The 19,426-nt window shown below is 36.0% G+C and overlaps 2 protein-coding genes across 2 annotated transcripts; one reads left to right on the forward strand and one right to left on the reverse strand.

The window, feature by feature from the left end:
* Positions 1-660: 660 nt before the first annotated feature.
* LOC133532936 (zinc finger protein 287-like) lies at positions 661-4,755 on the reverse strand. The gene is made up of 3 exons (XM_061871810.1): positions 4,344-4,755; positions 3,560-3,688; positions 661-1,388 (listed from the first exon to the last, which is right to left on the reverse strand). Exons 1-3 carry the CDS (start codon positions 4,543-4,545, stop codon positions 715-717), a joined length of 1,005 nt encoding a protein of 334 aa, XP_061727794.1. The 5' UTR covers positions 4,546-4,755; the 3' UTR covers positions 661-714.
* A 5,229-nt stretch (positions 4,756-9,984) lies between these two features.
* Positions 9,985-15,216, forward strand: LOC133532939 (zinc finger protein OZF-like). The gene is made up of 2 exons (XM_061871814.1): positions 9,985-11,152; positions 12,288-15,216. Exons 1-2 carry the CDS (start codon positions 10,909-10,911, stop codon positions 13,244-13,246), a joined length of 1,203 nt encoding a protein of 400 aa, XP_061727798.1. The 5' UTR covers positions 9,985-10,908; the 3' UTR covers positions 13,247-15,216.
* Positions 15,217-19,426: the final 4,210 nt, after the last annotated feature.

The following is a 19,426-nucleotide window of genomic DNA, read 5'->3' on the forward strand; positions in this document are numbered from 1 at the left end:
AGAAAAAATCGTAACTTTCAGACCCATATGGCACACTGTCACGTAATGCACATACATATATAATACTCATACCTACTATCTCGTTAAGTATAATCTAATGTTATTAGTTTAAGCTGTTTAAAGATTGTACTATTTAATAATAATATTAAGTATCTTCAGATATTTAAGAGAGTTAGAATATCTGATATTTGCTATACCCTATTCAGGGTCCCATGTGATACCATATGATATGTATAAGAACTAAATATGTACCATGGTTTGCAAGAAATAAATACTGAATACTGAATAGGTATAGGATATATACAAAGGACGGTGTGATAACCGCCTAATACCTCATCATTTTTACATAAGCGTTTGAAATTTCAAATAAAAACATAACCTGCATATGGGCATTGTTGTATCATTTCTACACCCCCAGTTAAATCTATTTATTTAATTTATTCCTTTATAAATCATCATTCTACATGTCAATAGTTACAGTATATTTTCGTAAGTTACCGATTCGTTCATAAATAACAATATATACTTGTATATATATATTTTTTAATTTATTTAGAACACAAACAGTAGTGTACTTACTTAAGAATCATAGACTTGGAGGATCATTATTAAGCACATAATGTTAACATACATACTAACAGCAGAAAGAAAATAAAATCATGAGCTACTTAAATTATATTTACCAGTCTTCAGAGCAAAATCGGTATCTAAATATCACATATTCATATGTTTTTTTTTATGTCTTATTAAATTGCCTTTATTAGCGAACCCTCTTCCACATATAGAACAGTAAAATAGTTTATCTGCCAAGTGTATTAATTTATGTTTATCTAAATTATACTTGATAGTCAGCTTATTGTTGCATATTTCACAAGTGTAAGGCTTTTTTACTGTATTATCTCGAGGTTTATAGGAAGATTTAAAATGTTTCTTTTTATGCTTGTTTAAGCCACATTTAGTTGCAAATTTGGTTTTGCATATATCACATTGGTAGGGTTTCTCAACAACGTGAGTTCTTTTATGGTTAGATAATAGCGAAGGCTGCCAAAATTCCTGATTGCATATGTCACACGAGTTTGGTTGTTCGGGAGGTTTTCTATTAAGGTGCATATTTTCGTGGCTATACAACTCATATTTTCTGCTGAATTTTTCATCACAAATTTTACAAGCGTAAGACTTAACACTGGTATGCTTTAACAAGTGTTCAACGCATGCATCATTGTCTATAAATCGTTTACTGCAAATACCACAAATGTAAGATTCATTTTCATTGTTTGCTTTGTTCTGGAGTGCCGGGTCTTCGTATTCACTACATGTTAACTCCAAGTCCACATTTGGTTCTTGCTTGCTAGTAGTTACTTGAGATGGATTCAGAGATTTTAGTTGTGCTGAAAGAATTCAACAATTTACCATTTTATATTTTAATTTTAATTGACACAAGACTTTAAAGATTAATTTGCAGATTAGTAACTATATAATAAATGATATATATTATAGGACATTGTTACACAAATTGACTAAGTCCTACAGTAAGCTTAATAACGCTCGAGATGTGGGTACTTAGACAATGATATAGATAATATATAAATTCTTAAACACATAGAAAACACCCATGACTCAGGAACAAATATAGGAATATATGCCCTTTCCAGGATTTGAACCCGAGACCATCTGCTAGGCAGGGTCACTATCCACTAGGCCAGACAGGTCGTCAACTATGACAGACTACAATTAAAATCCACCTTATTTAGGTCCATCGGCTGAGTGAAATAAGTTGACCAATTAATTGTTAGATCTTTATGATTTTGTGAACACACATTTCATTATTTTTCATTATATTATTATTTAAAACAAACATTTCTAATTTCTAATTTCTAATTTTTTACTGTATAATTGTTGGTGCAATAAAGAATACTTACTTACTTACGCATTTCAATGACGAATGATGAAGCTTGTGCGAAATGGCACAATCTTTTATCGCTGTCTGTACTTTTCTTCCCACAGGCAACTGATACTCATCAAGACAATTCTAACAACAAATTAGGTTGGTCCAGGGCAATTCTTGTTAGTTTTGATTTGATTTTTGTCCAGCGAGCTTTATGTAATTTTGTGTTTTGTTTGTATGTTGTTTGTATTTTGTATAAATGTAGGCAGTTCAGATTTAAGTGAATTTTTCAAAAATCAAATTAATTAAACTCAAAATATGACTTGGATTAGCAATATTTTGGTTATAATGAATAAGGATTTGTACATTTTGTACAAAATAACGCCTGAATCTATTTCTTATATACAAATCAAATTGAAATAAAATTATAACTTAAGACTAGCTTAATACTAGTCACAAAGTCCCCCTCGAGTTGTCCCCGCACAAAGGTAAGTAAGTAAGTAAATATTCTTTATTGCACCAACAATTATACATTTTACATACATGTAAAACTACAAATGAATTTACCTAAGGTACCCATTGAATATAGCACAAATAGCCCAGGGATCATTCCATGACAAAAGTATTACAAGTCAACATTATTTGTCTCCTGATTGTTACTTTTCGTCCTCAGGTACATTGAAATTATAGAAACTTTAATTTGGGTAATTTTTAACGAATCGGGATATTTCCTGTTTTCAAAATTAATTATTTCACACTATCTAAAAAATAAAGCACCAGAAGAATATTATAAAATCCTAGACTAGACCACAGTTATTTTCAGACTCAATTACTATCCGAAAGAAATATAAAGACTAGGTGGGAGAATCAACTTTTTAGCGTCACTCGTTGCCATGGTTACGATTAGTTGTCCAGGGGACAAAAGTTCATTGAAATACTGATTTTATGGTACTTAAATGTATTATTAAAATTGCGTTTTTGTGGTCGTTATAACCAATGTCCATAATGGGCCCCCTACTAAGCATGTTAATAGAACGGCATGCAACGTCTCTTCAAACAAACTGTGCCACTGTTGTCCCTTGGACAACGGGACAGGATAACAAAACAAAAATAGTTGATTCACCCAGGTAACTTGACTGTGACATCATTGTCCTGTACTTCATAGATTCCATAGTGGCTAATCGTTTTGACAGTTCGAAAAAAGAAACTGATTTGACTAAGCAGTCAACTACCCTATTTTTCTTTTAAAAAAGCAGACAAATAGACTATGACTGTTTTGTGGAATGACCCCAGGCATTCAAATGGATGCAGCAACTCAGGGGTGAGCACCAGCACTTACTTCACTAGGAAACCGGCATACAGCTTAGCTTGCTGCACTTACACCATCATCAGACTGCATTCTTTGAAATGTAACTTACTGGTTGTCTCAAGTGGATGCAGTAACTCAGCAGCAAGCACCTGCTCCTTCACTAGGTGGCTACCATACAGCTCTACTTGCGCTGCACTCACACCATCATCAGAATGCATTCTTTAAAGTATAACTTACTGGTTGTCTCAAGTGGATGCAGTAACTCAGCAGCAAGCACCTGCTCCTTCACTAGGTGGCTAGCATACAGCTCTACTTGCGCTGCACTCACACCATCATCAGAATGCATTCTTTGAAGTATAACTTACTGGTTGTATCAAGTGGATGCAGTAACTCAGGACCGAGCACCAGCTCTTCCTTCACAATGTGGCCGGCATAAAGCTCCACTTGCGCTGCACTCACACCATCATCATCAGACTCCGTTATGCAATATGTGTCTGAAAAGTTTCAAAAATCAAAACTTTTTTAAGGGCATCAAGAGCTCATTTATAGTGGCATGAAAATTACATAGCAACATTTTTAAATATAAGTTATGCAAGAAAAACTAAAATATAACAGTAGTAACCGATTTAGGATGATCATGCTGAAAGCATGACAGAAAGCGTAAGCTACAATATTTAGTTTAAAAAAAAAAACAAAAATCTGATCCCTCATACAATCTCACTACTTATATTATGCACAATAATTATTTTATCATAATAAGCCTAATCTCTAAGACTTTAGTCAAAAGAGAGAGGGGGGGATGGAGCCGAGACTTAATGTAGGACCTTGACATTTGGATAACATTCTTCAAATGTAGTAAACCTACACTAAGAAAGCGCTCATATAAGCATATCCTTAAGGTGGCGACTGACTTGTAACATTTCGGTGTAATGTAACGTGATACAACCCGAGCATTACAACAGTCAGTGCAGCAAGCCGAGCCGCTCGACGCGAGCACCGCGTGCTCCACTCGGCTGTCGGTTTTTACGCGAATCCCTTTGAGTGTTACAAAGGTGGCGACTGACTTGTAACGATCGTCGTGAACGATACATTACAAGCAAATGTTACAAGTCAGTCGCCACCTTTAGGTAATAAAGTTGTTTAATTTACCCTGGGCGGTTTTAGCTGATTCAAGACCTTGTATCAGGTCTGGTTCAGGCAGTCCGAGTTTCACCTTATGGTCAGAATACACATTCTGCGCGGTGTACAATCCTGGCTCCCTTACTAGACAAGTGTCGGTAAGTACGCCGTCATACATGGGTTCTTCCTTTACAAATACTTCGCCTTTATCCTGAACATTATGTAGCGACATGCTAAGGTGATAGTTCCCAAGCACCAAATATCGTCTTTATTTGAGTCTGTGGGGCCGAGCAGGCGCGATAGAAGTAAATTTCATTTATCTTGGGTTAGAAAATACATTAGATCGACCACAATATTATAATTATGATTATTGTGATCCAATCAATAAATTTTTCGTGTTATGGCTCCATCAAGGTGTTGATGATTCTGCCAATGTCGAGGTTGGATACAAAGAGCATATAATCACTACGTTTTAAGAGACGGGACTTCCATACTAGTGAGTGGAATCAGTTTGTTTCGCAAATCATTACCAAAATCCACGACAAAGAACTGTCAAGGAACCATAATACCAGCATAACCCATTTAAATAGTGTAGTACGCTACACGCTTATCGATATCGATAAAATGGGGAGGGTTGAAACATAGGCTCCTGCCTACAAATTTTGTACTCGAAATCAGGTTAGCATCGAGTCCACATTTAAGTTGTATGTTATATAGTGGATAGTTCTTTGAGTGGACTAATATCTGGTCGGGCTTAATGTGGACCGGAATTATATTAATACAGTTTTTAAGTCGTGTTTTTTATTTATTTAAAGCTTTATTTTCAAAATGTTCTGCACATGTTTCAATAAATGTAACTTTTCTATGGGAAGATGTATCGTCAGGTCTTCGTTCCCAACAAATTTGATCCACTGCCTGCATCTGAAAACATACAGCCTTGGACAAACATGACTTTATCTACAGTTTATATTCCAAGTATTTGCTAATGAGATGATCAACTGATTATTTAGCGCTAATATGCATCTAAAAATCATGTTTTTCGGCATCCAGTTATCAACAACCCTTTATCAATGCTCTAACCAGGGGCGGATTAAGAAGGCGCGGGGCCCTTAGCACAAAAGACCGCGGGGCCCCCTGGTTTGAAAAAAAAAAAAGTGCGAGTCGGATTCGCACCTCAAGGATTCAGTGCCATCACAACATTTTGTATGATATCTTATTTTTTTGACTCGTGTTCGATTAGTTTGTAACATGTTATGCAGTGTATCTTATAGTTTCGCCATGTTCGTCTGTCCGAGGGCTTGCTCTGTGATCGTTAGTGCTAGATAGCTGTAATTTGGCATGGATACATAAATCATGCATTGCGACAGAACGGTAAAATAAAAACTACTTATAAAAAAAATTAGGGTACCTCCCAATCCTCCCATACAAAATGCTTTTTCTTAGATTTTTTTTTTGACCCTACAGTGTGGCGTATGGTTGCATAAGGTATTTCAAAACGAATAACGGTCTTCAAAAACCTTTTTTGTTTTTTAAAGTTATTATTTTGTGTGTGAAAAAATGTGCCCCCCCCCCCCCCCCCCCCGCCAAAGCTTAATATATATACTTTCAGTGAAAACTATAGCGAAAATGATCGGTTTAGTCGCTTTTGGGTTATTGCAAAAAATCTTCTCTTCTTACTAAAAAGACGTACAAAGCGTTGCAAAGGTTTACTCCCTTATGCTTATAATGTAAATGATACTAATAGCCCCCGTTTGGCCTTTTTTGACTGAATGGTAACTACGAAATTCTACACTGAGCATGCTACGATATTTCTTTATTATAACAACAAGTTTAAGGTCTGTATTTAAACCGTAAAACCGTTCATGAAATCTGTCGTTCAGTGTGCTCTATCTTACGTATATGACTCGCAACAGGTAGACAGTCTTTTACCTCAATCAAGTATGTACCTACTTCCATTACAGCTACAACAACCAATAATAAATATAAAATAAAAAGAAAAATTAACGGCGCCCCTACACAAGAAATGTTTTATTTGTCTTGCAGTTCGTGTCATCCACGAAGACGCGCCTCGCTCCTCCTTCCAATCGCCTATAGTACCTACATGTGCGGTGTGCAACCTTTTACTACTATAGTAGTTCTGTCTATACACATTAATTAGTAGACATAACTACTACATAGCCAAAAAGTTGCCGATTTGTACTATAAGCGATTAGGAAGAAGAGCGGGGCGCGTCTTCGTGGATGACACAAACTATAGGTATATGATGTCATTTAAAATCCGGAGTATTTTTTATTTTCGAAATATGCCGAGAGCAACTCTGCATATTTCGGGCGTCCGGCCAGCCGTAGAGGACCGCGTCCTTTGGCCTACTACGGGTTCAAAGCTGATCAGCATTAGGCATTAGCTGTAAGGTGCAATTTGTTATTTGAAATAATAAATAAATCATCCTTCCTTGCTTTTCACTAATATGTTTTTTTAACACAGTATCTTTTGTTCGTTTCCGAGCTTTGCTGTTTCCTGCAGCTTAGCCATGCACAAAAGTTTTGAGACACTCTGCACCTTCGGTTTTATGCTGAACTCTGCTCTTGGTATTTGCGTAAGCCCAAAAATTATATAAATTTGGTATCGACATAAAGAAAAATAGACAAATAATAATAATTGATCAATATTGTTACTGACTTACGAAACAAATACATTGTAAATAAAATGTGATAGTACAGGATCCGCGGAGTGCGAGTTCTACTTGAACTTGGCCGGTTCCGCGTACCGAAATCGTATGGTCAGGGTCGGTGCGCGGGGCCCCCCTATGCGCGGGGCCCTTAGCATATGCTTTTTCTGCTGTTCGGTTAATCCGCCACTGGCTCTAACTTTTTATGTATTTATATGTCTGTTAATCATGAGAACCGGTCTGGCCTACTGGGCAGTAACCCTGCCTATGAAGCCGATGGTCCCAGGTTCAAATCCTGGTACGGGCACTTATTTGTGTGATGCGTATTTGTTCCTGAGTCATGTGTGTTTTCTATGTATATATCGCTGTCTAACTACCCACAACACATGTCTTACTGAGCTTCCTATGGGATTAAGTCAATTTGTGTAATAATGTCGTATAATATTTTTTATTGATCACAAAAAGAGAGATTAATTTACTTAGATTTCAGATTAATATATTAATTAATTACTAGATTATAAAATATATATCAAATAATGACCATTAATGCTTAGATGCTAGATAATTTTCCACTGAAAATCTTCGACGAATTAATTTTATGTCATATTGCATGAATTTTTCAAGAAATTTCACATATTTTATTTTATTACTTACACTGATATACAAATAAACATACAATTATCGATAGTTTTAGTACATCCCTAGTTCACAACTAAAAATAATATAAAATATCTAATTTTCGATGTGTTTAAAGCCTGCTGCACCAAGATAAGGTCAAAAGTATCTAAAGCAATACGTACCGGTCTGTATCCAAGGGAAATTTCGCCATAAAATTCCTTTTTTCGTGATTTTCTCGAGTGGCTCGCTTGCCACATATTTCACACTTAGTGACCCGTTTTCTCGGTGGCATTGTAACAAAGTCGCTCTTTACTCTGATCACGGTTCACTATTTTCGATATTTTCACTAAATAATAAAGAAATTGCACGAAATACCCGAACAAAACATTGAAGCCTTCATAAGTTCATAACAAACAAAACAATTAGGCAGACAGTTGACTTGATGTAAACTTGACAGAATAAATAGCACTGACGTTTTATTTTTCTTCGTTGGCAAAGATTTGCGAAACAAGTTCCATACAAAACTTATTTTGTTCCTAGTTGCGTCAGCCTGGTTGGATAAGACACGGTAACTGTGACAGATGGTGACAGACAACAAAGCGGTAGTCGATAGTCGATACGCGGAAAAAGTCAATAAAGTGCCTTCACAGTGAGCATTTAAGTTTCTTTGACGATAAATCAAATCCACGTGTTATTGATATTTTACACAGATATGTCTTTGATAAATTGATTTACTATTATATATTGTACAACTGACCATTTATATTTTCGTATTAATTGACAAAGAGCATATAATCACTACGTTTTAAGAGACGGGACTTCCATACTAGCGAGTGGACTCAGTTTGATTCGCAAATCATTACCAAAATCTACGACAAAGAACTGTCAAGGAACCATAATACCAACATAACCGATTTTAATAGTGTAGTACGCTACACGCTTGCGATTCTTATCGATATCGATAAAATGGGGAGGGTTGAAACATAGGCTCCTGTCTACAAATCTTGTACTCGAAATCAGATTAGCATCGAGTCCACATTTAAGTTGTATGTTATATAGTGGATAGGTCAGGCTTAATGTGGACCCGAATTATTTTAATACAGTTTTTAAGTCGTGTTTTTTATTTTTTATTTAAAGCTTTATTTTCAAAAAGTTCTGCACATACATGTTTCAATAAATGTTACTTTTCTATGGGAAGATGTATCGTCAGGTCTTCGTTCCCAACAAATTTGACCCACTGCCTGCATCTGAAAACATACAGCCTTGGACAAACATGACTTTAAATATCTACAGTTTATATTCCAAGTATTTGCTAATGAGATGATCAACTGATTATTTAGCGCTAATATGCATCTAAAAATCATGTTTTTCGGCATCCAGTTATCAACAACCCTTTATCAATGCTCTAACTTTTTATGTATTTATATGTCTGTTAATCATGATAACCGGTCTGGCCTACTGGGCAGTAACCCTGCCTATGAAGCCGATGGTCCCAGGTTCAAATCCTGGTACGGGCATTTATTTGTGTGATGCGTATTTGTTCCTGAGTCATGTGTGTTTTCTATGTATTTATATGTATATATCGTTGTCTAAGTACCCACAACACATGTCTTATTGAGCTTCCTATGGGATTAAGTCAATTTGTGTAATAATGTCGTATAATATTTTTTATTGATCATAAAAAGAGAGATTAATTTACTTACATTTCAGATTAATATATTAAATAATTACTAGATTAAAAAAAAATGTCAAATAATGACCATTAATGCATAGATGCTAGATAATTTTCCACTGAAAATCTTCGACGAATTAATTTTGTGTCATATTGCATGCAAGTTCACAGGAAATTTCACATATTTTATTTTATTACACTGATATACAAATAAACTTACAATTATCGATAGTTTTAGTACATCCCTAGTTCACAACTAAAAATAATATAAAATATCAAATTTTCGATGTGTTTAAAGCCTGCTGCACCAAAATAAAGTCAAAAGTAACTAAAGCAATACGTACCGGTCTTTATCCAAGGGAAATTTCGCCATAAAATCTCTTTTTCGTGATTTTCTTGAGTGGCTCGCTTGCCACATATTTCACACTTAGTGACCCGTTTTCTCGGTGGCATTGTAACAAAGTCGCTCTTTACTCTGATCACGGTTCACTATTTTCGATATTTTCACTAAATAATAAAGAAATTGCACGAAATATCCGAACAAAACATTGAAGCCTTCATAACAAACAAAACAATTAGGCTGACAGTTGACTTGACGTATACTTGACAGAATAAATAGCACTGACGTTTTATTTTTCTTCGTTGGCAAAGATTTGCGAAACAAGTTCCATACAAAACTTATTTTGTTCCTAGTTGCGTCAGCCTGTTAATTGATATCGTTAATAACTACAAACTTTGCGTAAACTGGATCTGTAACAGACGGGCGTACCGGAACGCGTCCTTTGTTCTGCCCGAAGCCAGTTTCATCGTGTGTGTTATAAAATATCAGACTAGATAGAAGACGTTAACCCGTGGAGTTAAAAGTAAAACGTATGTGTATAGTGCTTGTATAGTGTAACATTGATAGTAATTTTTTTAAGTCGAATATTTTTCCAACAGGGGAGATGTCATCTCCATACAAACGCCAAACCTCACAAAATTGTATTAAATTGGTGTGACATTTGTCAACGTACCCTTCCCGTTTAAACAAAACACGTTTAACATAACACAACATATCAAAAACAACCTACGTAATTTGGCCGGGTTAGTTGTTGTCCACCATAAACTATACTAAATTTACAGTGGGGAACAAAAAAAAAAGTGAAACTGTAACAAGGACAAACCATAATAGCGCTTTCTCTGCTACTCTACTCCTACCAAAAGATACATAAGACTATCCCGGTCGGTCATCTCCACCACCGTTCATGCTTGATCCAGTTATACTAGATTCATGTATAATATAAAGGTGGTCCGCCGTACATCTGTTAAGTTGAAAGAGCTATGCTGACCGGACCAGGATCGCGGTCTGGCACGCCCGTCTGTAAAAGCTTTCATTGCTAACTAACTGTCAATGTCAACGTAATTGTCAATAGTATTTATATGCTATTGCTATTTGCTATGCATTTGTCACGTTTTGGATTACGAGCATTAAACTTGTTTACAGGATATTTCTGGAACTAAAATAGGTATTGAATTATTGTATTTACCAATAAATGTGTAGTTAACCGATGCACTTCTTAGATTAAACTTTCGGAACGTGCGAAAGTGTCACAGGTATAGTAGGTATACTGTATACGTGCTTTAGACGCTAAAACAGTATGTCGCTGGAGGAAATACGTATAAAAGAAGAAGACAAATGCATAAAAGAGGAGCCTCAGAGTGATATTGACCATGATCTAAGCACAGCCGGGCTGGACCCTGAAGTGCGTGTAAAGGCAGATTCTGAATGTGCCACAGATATACCAGAGAGCAAAGAGGATACAGACGATGTGAGACGGGATGAAGTGAAGAATGAGCTTGACCTGGCATGTGAACTGTTACGTCAGATTGAAATTGCCCACAGTAAGTTTTGTTATTGATTTTCTTTTTAAAACTAAATAATAATAACAATAACAGGTTTTTTATAATGTGTTTATATGTATTTTGTATAACTTTTTGTATTTTACTTTTATATCCATATTATAAAATCCTAACCTAAGATGGAAAGAAAATAAAGAGAATAATTAGAGGCAGACCAAAAAAAGAGATTGTGGGATGACCTCTACGCTTTTTGCTGCAACTGGCGGGAACATGCTCCAAACCGTGATGAGTGGTCTGCCACTGCAAAAAGGGGAGGCCTTTGCCCAGCAGTGGGATACAAAAAAGGCTATATTTAATAATAATAATAAAACTCCATGATAAGAGTGTGATGTAATATAAATGAAAACTTAAAAAAACTTTTATTTTATTCTTTTATCATGGCCTAACTCTTTCTATAGTATTCTTCAAACTAGATGGGTACACTAACAAGAATCATTTCAATACAATTATGTAAGTTTGACATTTTTAGGTTATAGATTATATGGAGATGACATCTGTCACCTTCGAGCACCACAAGCTTCCGTCAGGGCGAAAGGGAGAAGCCCAAGCAAAATCTTACCATTCAAATCATTCTGCCCGTTTTTTGCGGGGAAAACATGCACACAGTCACACTTCTCACTCACTACATACAAAATCAAATCTATAATGACGACACGAATACATAAAAAATGACACACGTCAAAGACAAATCTTGCACACCTTGATCTCTTTTTGTGTATGGACGAGTCACAATACACAATACGCACCACCATAGGTACAGTTGTACCTATTCTTCAGCAGAGGGGAAATAGTACAAATGCCTCTCCCTTCCCGGTTCTTGGCTCCAAACCTGACACCCTACCCATTGAGATTGAAAAATATTATAGTCTAGTTCAGCTCTCCAAAGGTAAAAAAAACCTAATTTTTTTTGCATCAATACAATGTATAACCTTATGGGCAACAAATCATTCAATAAGTCCTGGAGGCCTTTGCCAAGCGGCACGCTGAGTTAAGAGACATACTCTAACTCAGAATAAAAGGGCTTAATACATAGATAGATAGATATTAGATTTGTTTATTATATTATTCTGTTCCATAGAAATGTAACAAATTGAAGTAATACTATGCTTTGTTACAGTTGCACTGGACTCTTTGTCTGAAACACGGATTAAAGAAGAGACAAATCCGGAGTTCTCATGTTGTATCAAGCAAATAGTGCAGCAGGAGTGTGTTGTCAAACTGGAGCGTATTCCTATTTATAGTTTGAAGAAATCTCAACGCTATTCATTTGCCAGGTTAACACTTACTCATACAGAAAATGACAAGAAAACAAGAAAAAAATGCAACAAAAACACCCTTCAAGTTGCGAAGAAAGTTTACATTTGTAATACATGCAGCAAACCATTTGCATGGAGAGATACAATTATCAAACACTTACTAAATAAAGTGTGTAACAAAAGTAAGAAATCAAATATTTGTGACATATGTCAAAAGAAGTTTCCGTACCCTTCGTCTTTACGTAATCATATGGTAACTCATTCAGGGGAGAAACTTTTCAAGTGTGAACTGTGTGGAACGAAGTGTGCCACTAAGAAATCCTTGAAACATCATGTGCTTAATCACATGAATGACCGTTCATTTTCTTGTGATATATGTTTCAGGAAATTTGACTACGAAAAATATTTAATCAGACATAAACTTTCTCACTCGGACGAGAAACCTTTTGAATGTGAAATTTGTGGAAAGCGAATGAAATACAAAAAAAGTTTGGATGACCATTTAGAAACGCACGGAATTTACAGTAAAAAGTTGTTTTCCTGCGACTTTTGTGAAAGTAAGTTTAGTCGAAAGTCACATTTGGCTATACATGAGAGGTCACACACTGGTGAGAAGCCTTTTCCATGTGAAGTTTGCAAAAAGAGTTTTACTTCAAACTCGGTGTTAACAAGCCATAAGAGAATACACACTGGGGAAAAACCTTATCCCTGCGATATGTGCCCAATGCGGTTCACAACAAGTGGAAGATTGAGTTTCCATAAGCAGAAGCATTTGAAAGCGAAGTATGAAGGTTCAGTCGGGAGCAAGTATTACGTGTAGTTATAATTTTCTTGCGGTAGTGTCAAAATCAAATTTTTACTTTTTCGATTTTGTATGTGATCCCAAAACTCGGGTTAGAAAATCCACGTAACTTCTTTCCCAACCATCTGCGGGCTGAGCACGGTCGTATTTTTATAGCTTGTCACGTTCCAACAAATATGTAAGTGCGAAAGTGACAAGTGATAAAATGCAACAATGCTGCCACCACTGGAACAAGTGGTAGACTTAAAAACTCCTTAAAATTAACTTAATTTATCACAACATACAGTGACGTCTCAGTGTCTCAATATACAGGATGATTCATAATTTGTGATCAGGAATATGTATTTCTTACTCAGTATGTTTCGTATAAACACTTGTTCGTAAGAATATAAAAAAAACTGTAAACATATTTTTCAATAATTCGTAATTTTTTTTAACTCACATTTACATATAACTAGGAAACAGGATTGAAATCGTTTCGTTTTAAAATTGAACGAAACACAAAAGCAATTCTATTCTATTTGATAGAGTTAAACCAAGATAAGTTGATAGCGATTTTGGCAGCCTAGACAGTGGAAAGTGTTATTTTAAACATTACTTCTATGAAATTATGACGTTTACTTAACACTTGCACAGGCTGGGCTATCAAAATCGCTGCCAACTTAGCTTGGCCTGACTCTAATGATTTAAACTTCATGAAGGTAATTTATGGACCGTGGGAACTGGGACGCTAGAGGATACGAGAAAAGCAATAAAATCTTTCAGAATTTTTCCAACATAATTTTATTCCAGAAGTGTATTTCTTGTTAATAGTACATTACGATTAGGGCTGCCATCCGTCCGGGTTTTCCCGGATTTGTCCTAGTTTGGAGACCGTCCGGGGGAGGGGGGGGGGTCAAGAAGTGTCCCGGGGAAAACCCGGACACTTTTCATGTAAGGCAGCACATTAAAACTACATGTAAAATTAAAGGTCTTGTTTTTAAAAATATTATTTTCAGACTCGTCCGGGGAAAAAATGCGATTTATACCAAATGTCCGGGTTTTTTTATATTTGTCCGGGTTTGGCGAAATTCGAGATGGCAGCCTAATTACGATACAAGTGCGAAAAATAGGAAATTCGAAACGAGTGGCGATAAATTAAAACGCGACCGTAGGGAGTGTTTTAAATCGACAAGAGTTGCGAATTACCTATTCGCACATGTATCGTATAATGTTTAACAGTACATATGGCCCTTTAAATGTTCGACACAGTAACGTTATACCTATGCTAATTTTCGCACTAGTGCGGTAAAGTAGCACCATATGTACTGTAAATCATGTTACATTATATGCTCATCTGCATAATAACAACAAATTTAAATGTAAGTTTTTTACATGTAAAATTGGTGCTGAATTGTACAAATAAATGACACGCAATTAATAGTACAATTTAATAATTGTGTTTTGATATTTATTTATAGATTTAAGGCAGTGTTCCCTTACACTTATCACATAACTCAGGTGGTTACAGACACTCTTATAGACTGATCATTTGGGTTGATATTATACAATACTTTCACTGAAATAAATTGTTGAACAATTAGTCAAAACAGTCGATTTAAGTCTACTAATCTAGGAGCTTATAAAACATCTACATTGCAGCATTGACATATGTCTAAGCACGGGCCTTACGGGCAATAAGAATGGGGCCAGTACAGCGGTGTTATGCACACGAATTCGAGCCAATCGTGCACGTTATAGAACGCCACAACGCGATTGGTTGATGAGTTCGCATCAGGCGCGCGATTGGTCGCAACAAGTTGCGTTAGACTGCACGATTGGCTCGACTTCGTGAGTGACACCGCTGAACTAGCACCATTCTTACTGCCCGTAAGGCACGTTCTTAGATATATGTCAATGCTTCTACGGATACATTTGATTGAAACTCATTTCAATATTTCAAATTGTTCACTTTAATTTCACTCATTTGTAATTAAATTATAAACTAAGTTAACATAAGACTATTTTCTAAAAAGAGACAATAATAACTAAAATGTTTACATAACAGAGTCATTAAAATGTTTCGGAGGTGTCCATACACAGAACAAACTCGTAAGTTCCGTAAACCCACCGAATTAGTCCACAATCTCCCAAAAGTAGCTCGAACATCTTAGTTTAGGTGTGACTAATATTTAAATTACGTAAGTACTATGTTTTGGGGCAAAATATTTTCATGAATGGAATATCTCCAGTATGCCAGAAAGAAAATATTCTCTAAAAATAACATTGGCAATGATAGTCACTGATTTTAGTTGTTGAGCCTTTTGGGGTTTACTTTACACTGGACTCTAAATAGATCAACAATTAATGTCTGTGACTGTACTTAATTAAGTGTTGAGTTTTAGTATTGGACTATGGTCGGGTGGTGTTTCGGTTTTGTTATGCCACTAGATGTAAATTATCAAGCAATACAATTATGTATCCGATACATTCATCATCGAAAACGGATTGAGAATTGAGATTATGACATTCATCTTATTATTATGTTTGTCAAATCTGTCATTGGATTTAATTCGTGTAGCTACCGCTGACCTGGCGCTAGTTATGCACGCTTAATGCCGCGCCACGATACGATCCGACCGGACCGGTACAGACCGGTACCACCTACGTCTACCTCACTTAAGACTTTTTTGAAGTAGGCAGAAAAAAAAAGTGACTATGACAAGGTCAAACAATAATAGCGCTTTGTCTGCTACTCCTCCTGAAAGATACATGAGACTATCCCGTTCTGTCAGGTCCACTCCTACCACTCATGCCCAATCCATACTAAATAATAGATTCATGTGATTATAACTAGGTTGGGTAGCACCCGTTGACTGGCTTTCCTATAGAAAGTGTCCCCGAGTGTCCGTTGGTCGTATAGATGTAATAAGCCCATAACATGGCCACTTCATCAGTTGCCTCTGCGGATCGCCTCGCCCCTCCTTGACACTATTGACAGTTCCTTGTAGTCGCTTTTGGTTGGACTAAATTGGAAAAAAATATGTTTTATCGCATGTTTATTACTTACGAAGTTATAATATAAAAGTATGCCATATATTATATTATTCCAAACAACGGTATAAGTATCAAACAGTAACAAACAAAAAATAAAATTATATAAAATGTAAATTTACTTACACACTAACACCTACAGATCAGTAGGGGTAGATTAGTCAGACATTAAAACAAAAAAAAAAACATGCAATGATACAGGAAGGAAAAATCATTATAAGAGCGCAATTTGGATTTATGTTTTTAAGAACTCACACATATATATAAATTATAAATTGAAATAAATGTCATATATTAAAAAAAAGTGACGAATCTCTCCAATAGCGAAGGCCGGATTCGAACAGGCGTCCAGCAATCTGGGCTAACGCCTTGAACCCCTAGGCTAGCCCGCCACGGCGGAACCGGTCCCAATTTCTCGACTCAGGGACCGGTCCGGTATTCCCTTCGAGGGTTTTTGAAGGTGTATTTAGTAAGGCTTTGCTTACCAAAGCCGTTGCTAACTAAAACCCTTTCATTTGGCTTTTTAAGCGCCTCATAATGCGGGTAAGCTGATACTCGTTCCTAAGCGCTAACCCCTTGAAGGGGTATCGATTATAAATTATAACGCTTATGCGATTTTCAACTTTCGCTTGGTAAAATAAAATCAAATATTGCTTATTTATGTTTAAAGAGAAGGATAAGGTGTCTTCATAGGTTAGGCGTCATGATTTTATGAATTAGGAAAAGGATACCCTTTCATTTAGCGGTGCCTGTGAAAGATAAACCCCTTCCTAGAGCTAAGTCAAATGAACGAGTAAGCCAATCGTTGGGGCTATTCGATGAACGGCTAAGCCATTTAAAGGCTTTTTTTCTGTGAAGGGGTGGACGGGTCCCTGTCTCGACTAAATGCCATCTTAGTAAGACTAGGCGTCTTTGATCAACTCTAAGGGCGAGCAGTATGTGCTTGCACGTTCTGTACGAATCCCTCATGGGATTACTATACAGCGAGATAGACTAGTGCTGCCAACTATACACAACTTTATTAGGCCTTCACCAATGGAGGACTTCGTCACTTTTTCTTTACTATATGAAATGTATTTCAGTTTATAACTTGACGTTCTGGTTATTTTTTAATTAATTTGAATACATTTTGTTGTTTATGAACTAACCAAAGCACCATATAATACTAGTCAAATTTGCGCTCAAGATCTTTCGGAGACGCAACCTGATATCCGTGACAGAGCAACGATGCTGCACAATGCCGGTCGTAACTTGTCAACAGAGAGCTAATAGTATGTGCGTACATAAAACAGTGTATGTAACTGCACACCGTTAGGCATTTACACATTAGTGGGATCCTATTATGAAACTCACTTTGCTCGTTTCATAAACCCACACTCGTAGTTTAATGCCTATTATTATGTAGCAGTCACATAAAGTACTAATTATGATATACATGCATGTACATTTTTTTTACATTTAATTCCAATGGCTCTAAACCCTTTTCCAGGCCGCACCAATCTATAAGGTTTTCTAAAAAAAACATAATAAATTCCAATTAATCCAGCTTTGATGATTCATTTGAAGACAAGTCGCATTTCCCGAAAATACAATCTAATTTGAACCTTAAATCGGAGAACTAAAGTTAAAATTCTATTGGCGCTTATGTGGTCGATAAATCGTACTATGCCTGGGAAAGGCTACAATATGGACGTGCTTTTCATTTTGGTCTTATAATGATTTCCCCTGTAACTATAAGTATACTGATAGCATTGCATGTGTTTTTTCTTGTTTACAATGTCAATTTCTAGTCTGCCTGACCCTTAGCACCACTACTTATGGTCGATAGACGAGAGATATATCGGTCTCAGAATCAATAATAGTATTATGGTACAGAAAGGAAATTTGCTACAAACCGAAGTTTCTCTTATCTGTCGTTGTGCACGCAAAGGAACTTCAAGTTCTATCAACCCTAATAATTGCTCGTAGCATTGCTGAGCCGAACGGAGCAGACAACGCCCGAATGCTGCAGTTTCCCCCCACTGCCTAAACCAAGATATTCGAGTTACTTTATAATAATTCACACTAGGGGTACTGGTTGTTCTGTGTATGCCGAAGTCTCTGAATTTTGGGTACCCTAACATACACAGTATATTCCCTAACATACTGTCTTAAATCTATAGTCTGTGAGTTGTAAAAATTAAAAATACATACCTGATTCTTTGAATCATTATCACAGTGAACTCACAATAGTCTTAAGTGCGATAGACTCTACTGTTGCCTAAAACCCTTAGGCCAACATCCACCATTTTGAATTTTTTACTAAAAATAAAACGACAGAAAATGTCTATCTAACTAGCGAAACTGCTCACGGCATTTCACGAGAATCGGTAAGGGGCTCCCCGCGGTTTTCATCGATTTTTGACTAGTTTTGAGTCGTTACTCCTTCATTTGCACTTTAGATAGAATTATAAGACAAACAGCTATCGGTTCTTTAATCTTTTATGTCCATTCTGGTCTGCCGGATTTGAAAGAAATGAACACTTATTTTTTGTATTTTTTTAAACATTGTCTAAAAAAACACTTTTTTCGTTACTAGATTGCTGTGAAGGATTTTACATCTACGAAAACCACACATTTGGGTTCGTCTTTGACGTCTCTAAAAACTGGTCAGATATTTTAATTTTAAACAATTAACACAAAAGTTATGGCCAGTTAACCAGTTTTTTGGCCTAAACTTGTATTACTTTGATGCCAAATATCTCGAAGACAGTGAACTTTGAAGTAAATATGGTATACTATATTGCTTACAACTGTTGCTGTTAATATGATGAGCTACAAAAAATAATAGAAAACTAAGGGATTCAGATCGAAGGTCATTGGCGTTAGGGCCCTTAAGAAATGCTGTAGAGAACATCCGGACATACGAAAGCATTTTTGCCCAAGCTGAAATGCAGACCTCCTTAGCTAACGCTCTATCAATAATTATTAACATAAATATGTTGTAAAAACCTTTTTAAATAAAAATATTTTTATTTAGTACAATTTATTGTGTCATTTATTAGTACATTATTAGTATAAAATCCTACATACAAAAAGGTTAAAAAAATGAATTAAAATAAAATTATTTTCTTGGTACAAAGTAAACACATGCAGACGAGCATATGTGACCGCGGCCGGCAGAAC

Source organism: Cydia pomonella, chromosome 28 (genome assembly GCF_033807575.1).
Source record: "Cydia pomonella isolate Wapato2018A chromosome 28, ilCydPomo1, whole genome shotgun sequence".
NCBI classification, from domain to species: domain Eukaryota; kingdom Metazoa; phylum Arthropoda; class Insecta; order Lepidoptera; family Tortricidae; genus Cydia; species Cydia pomonella.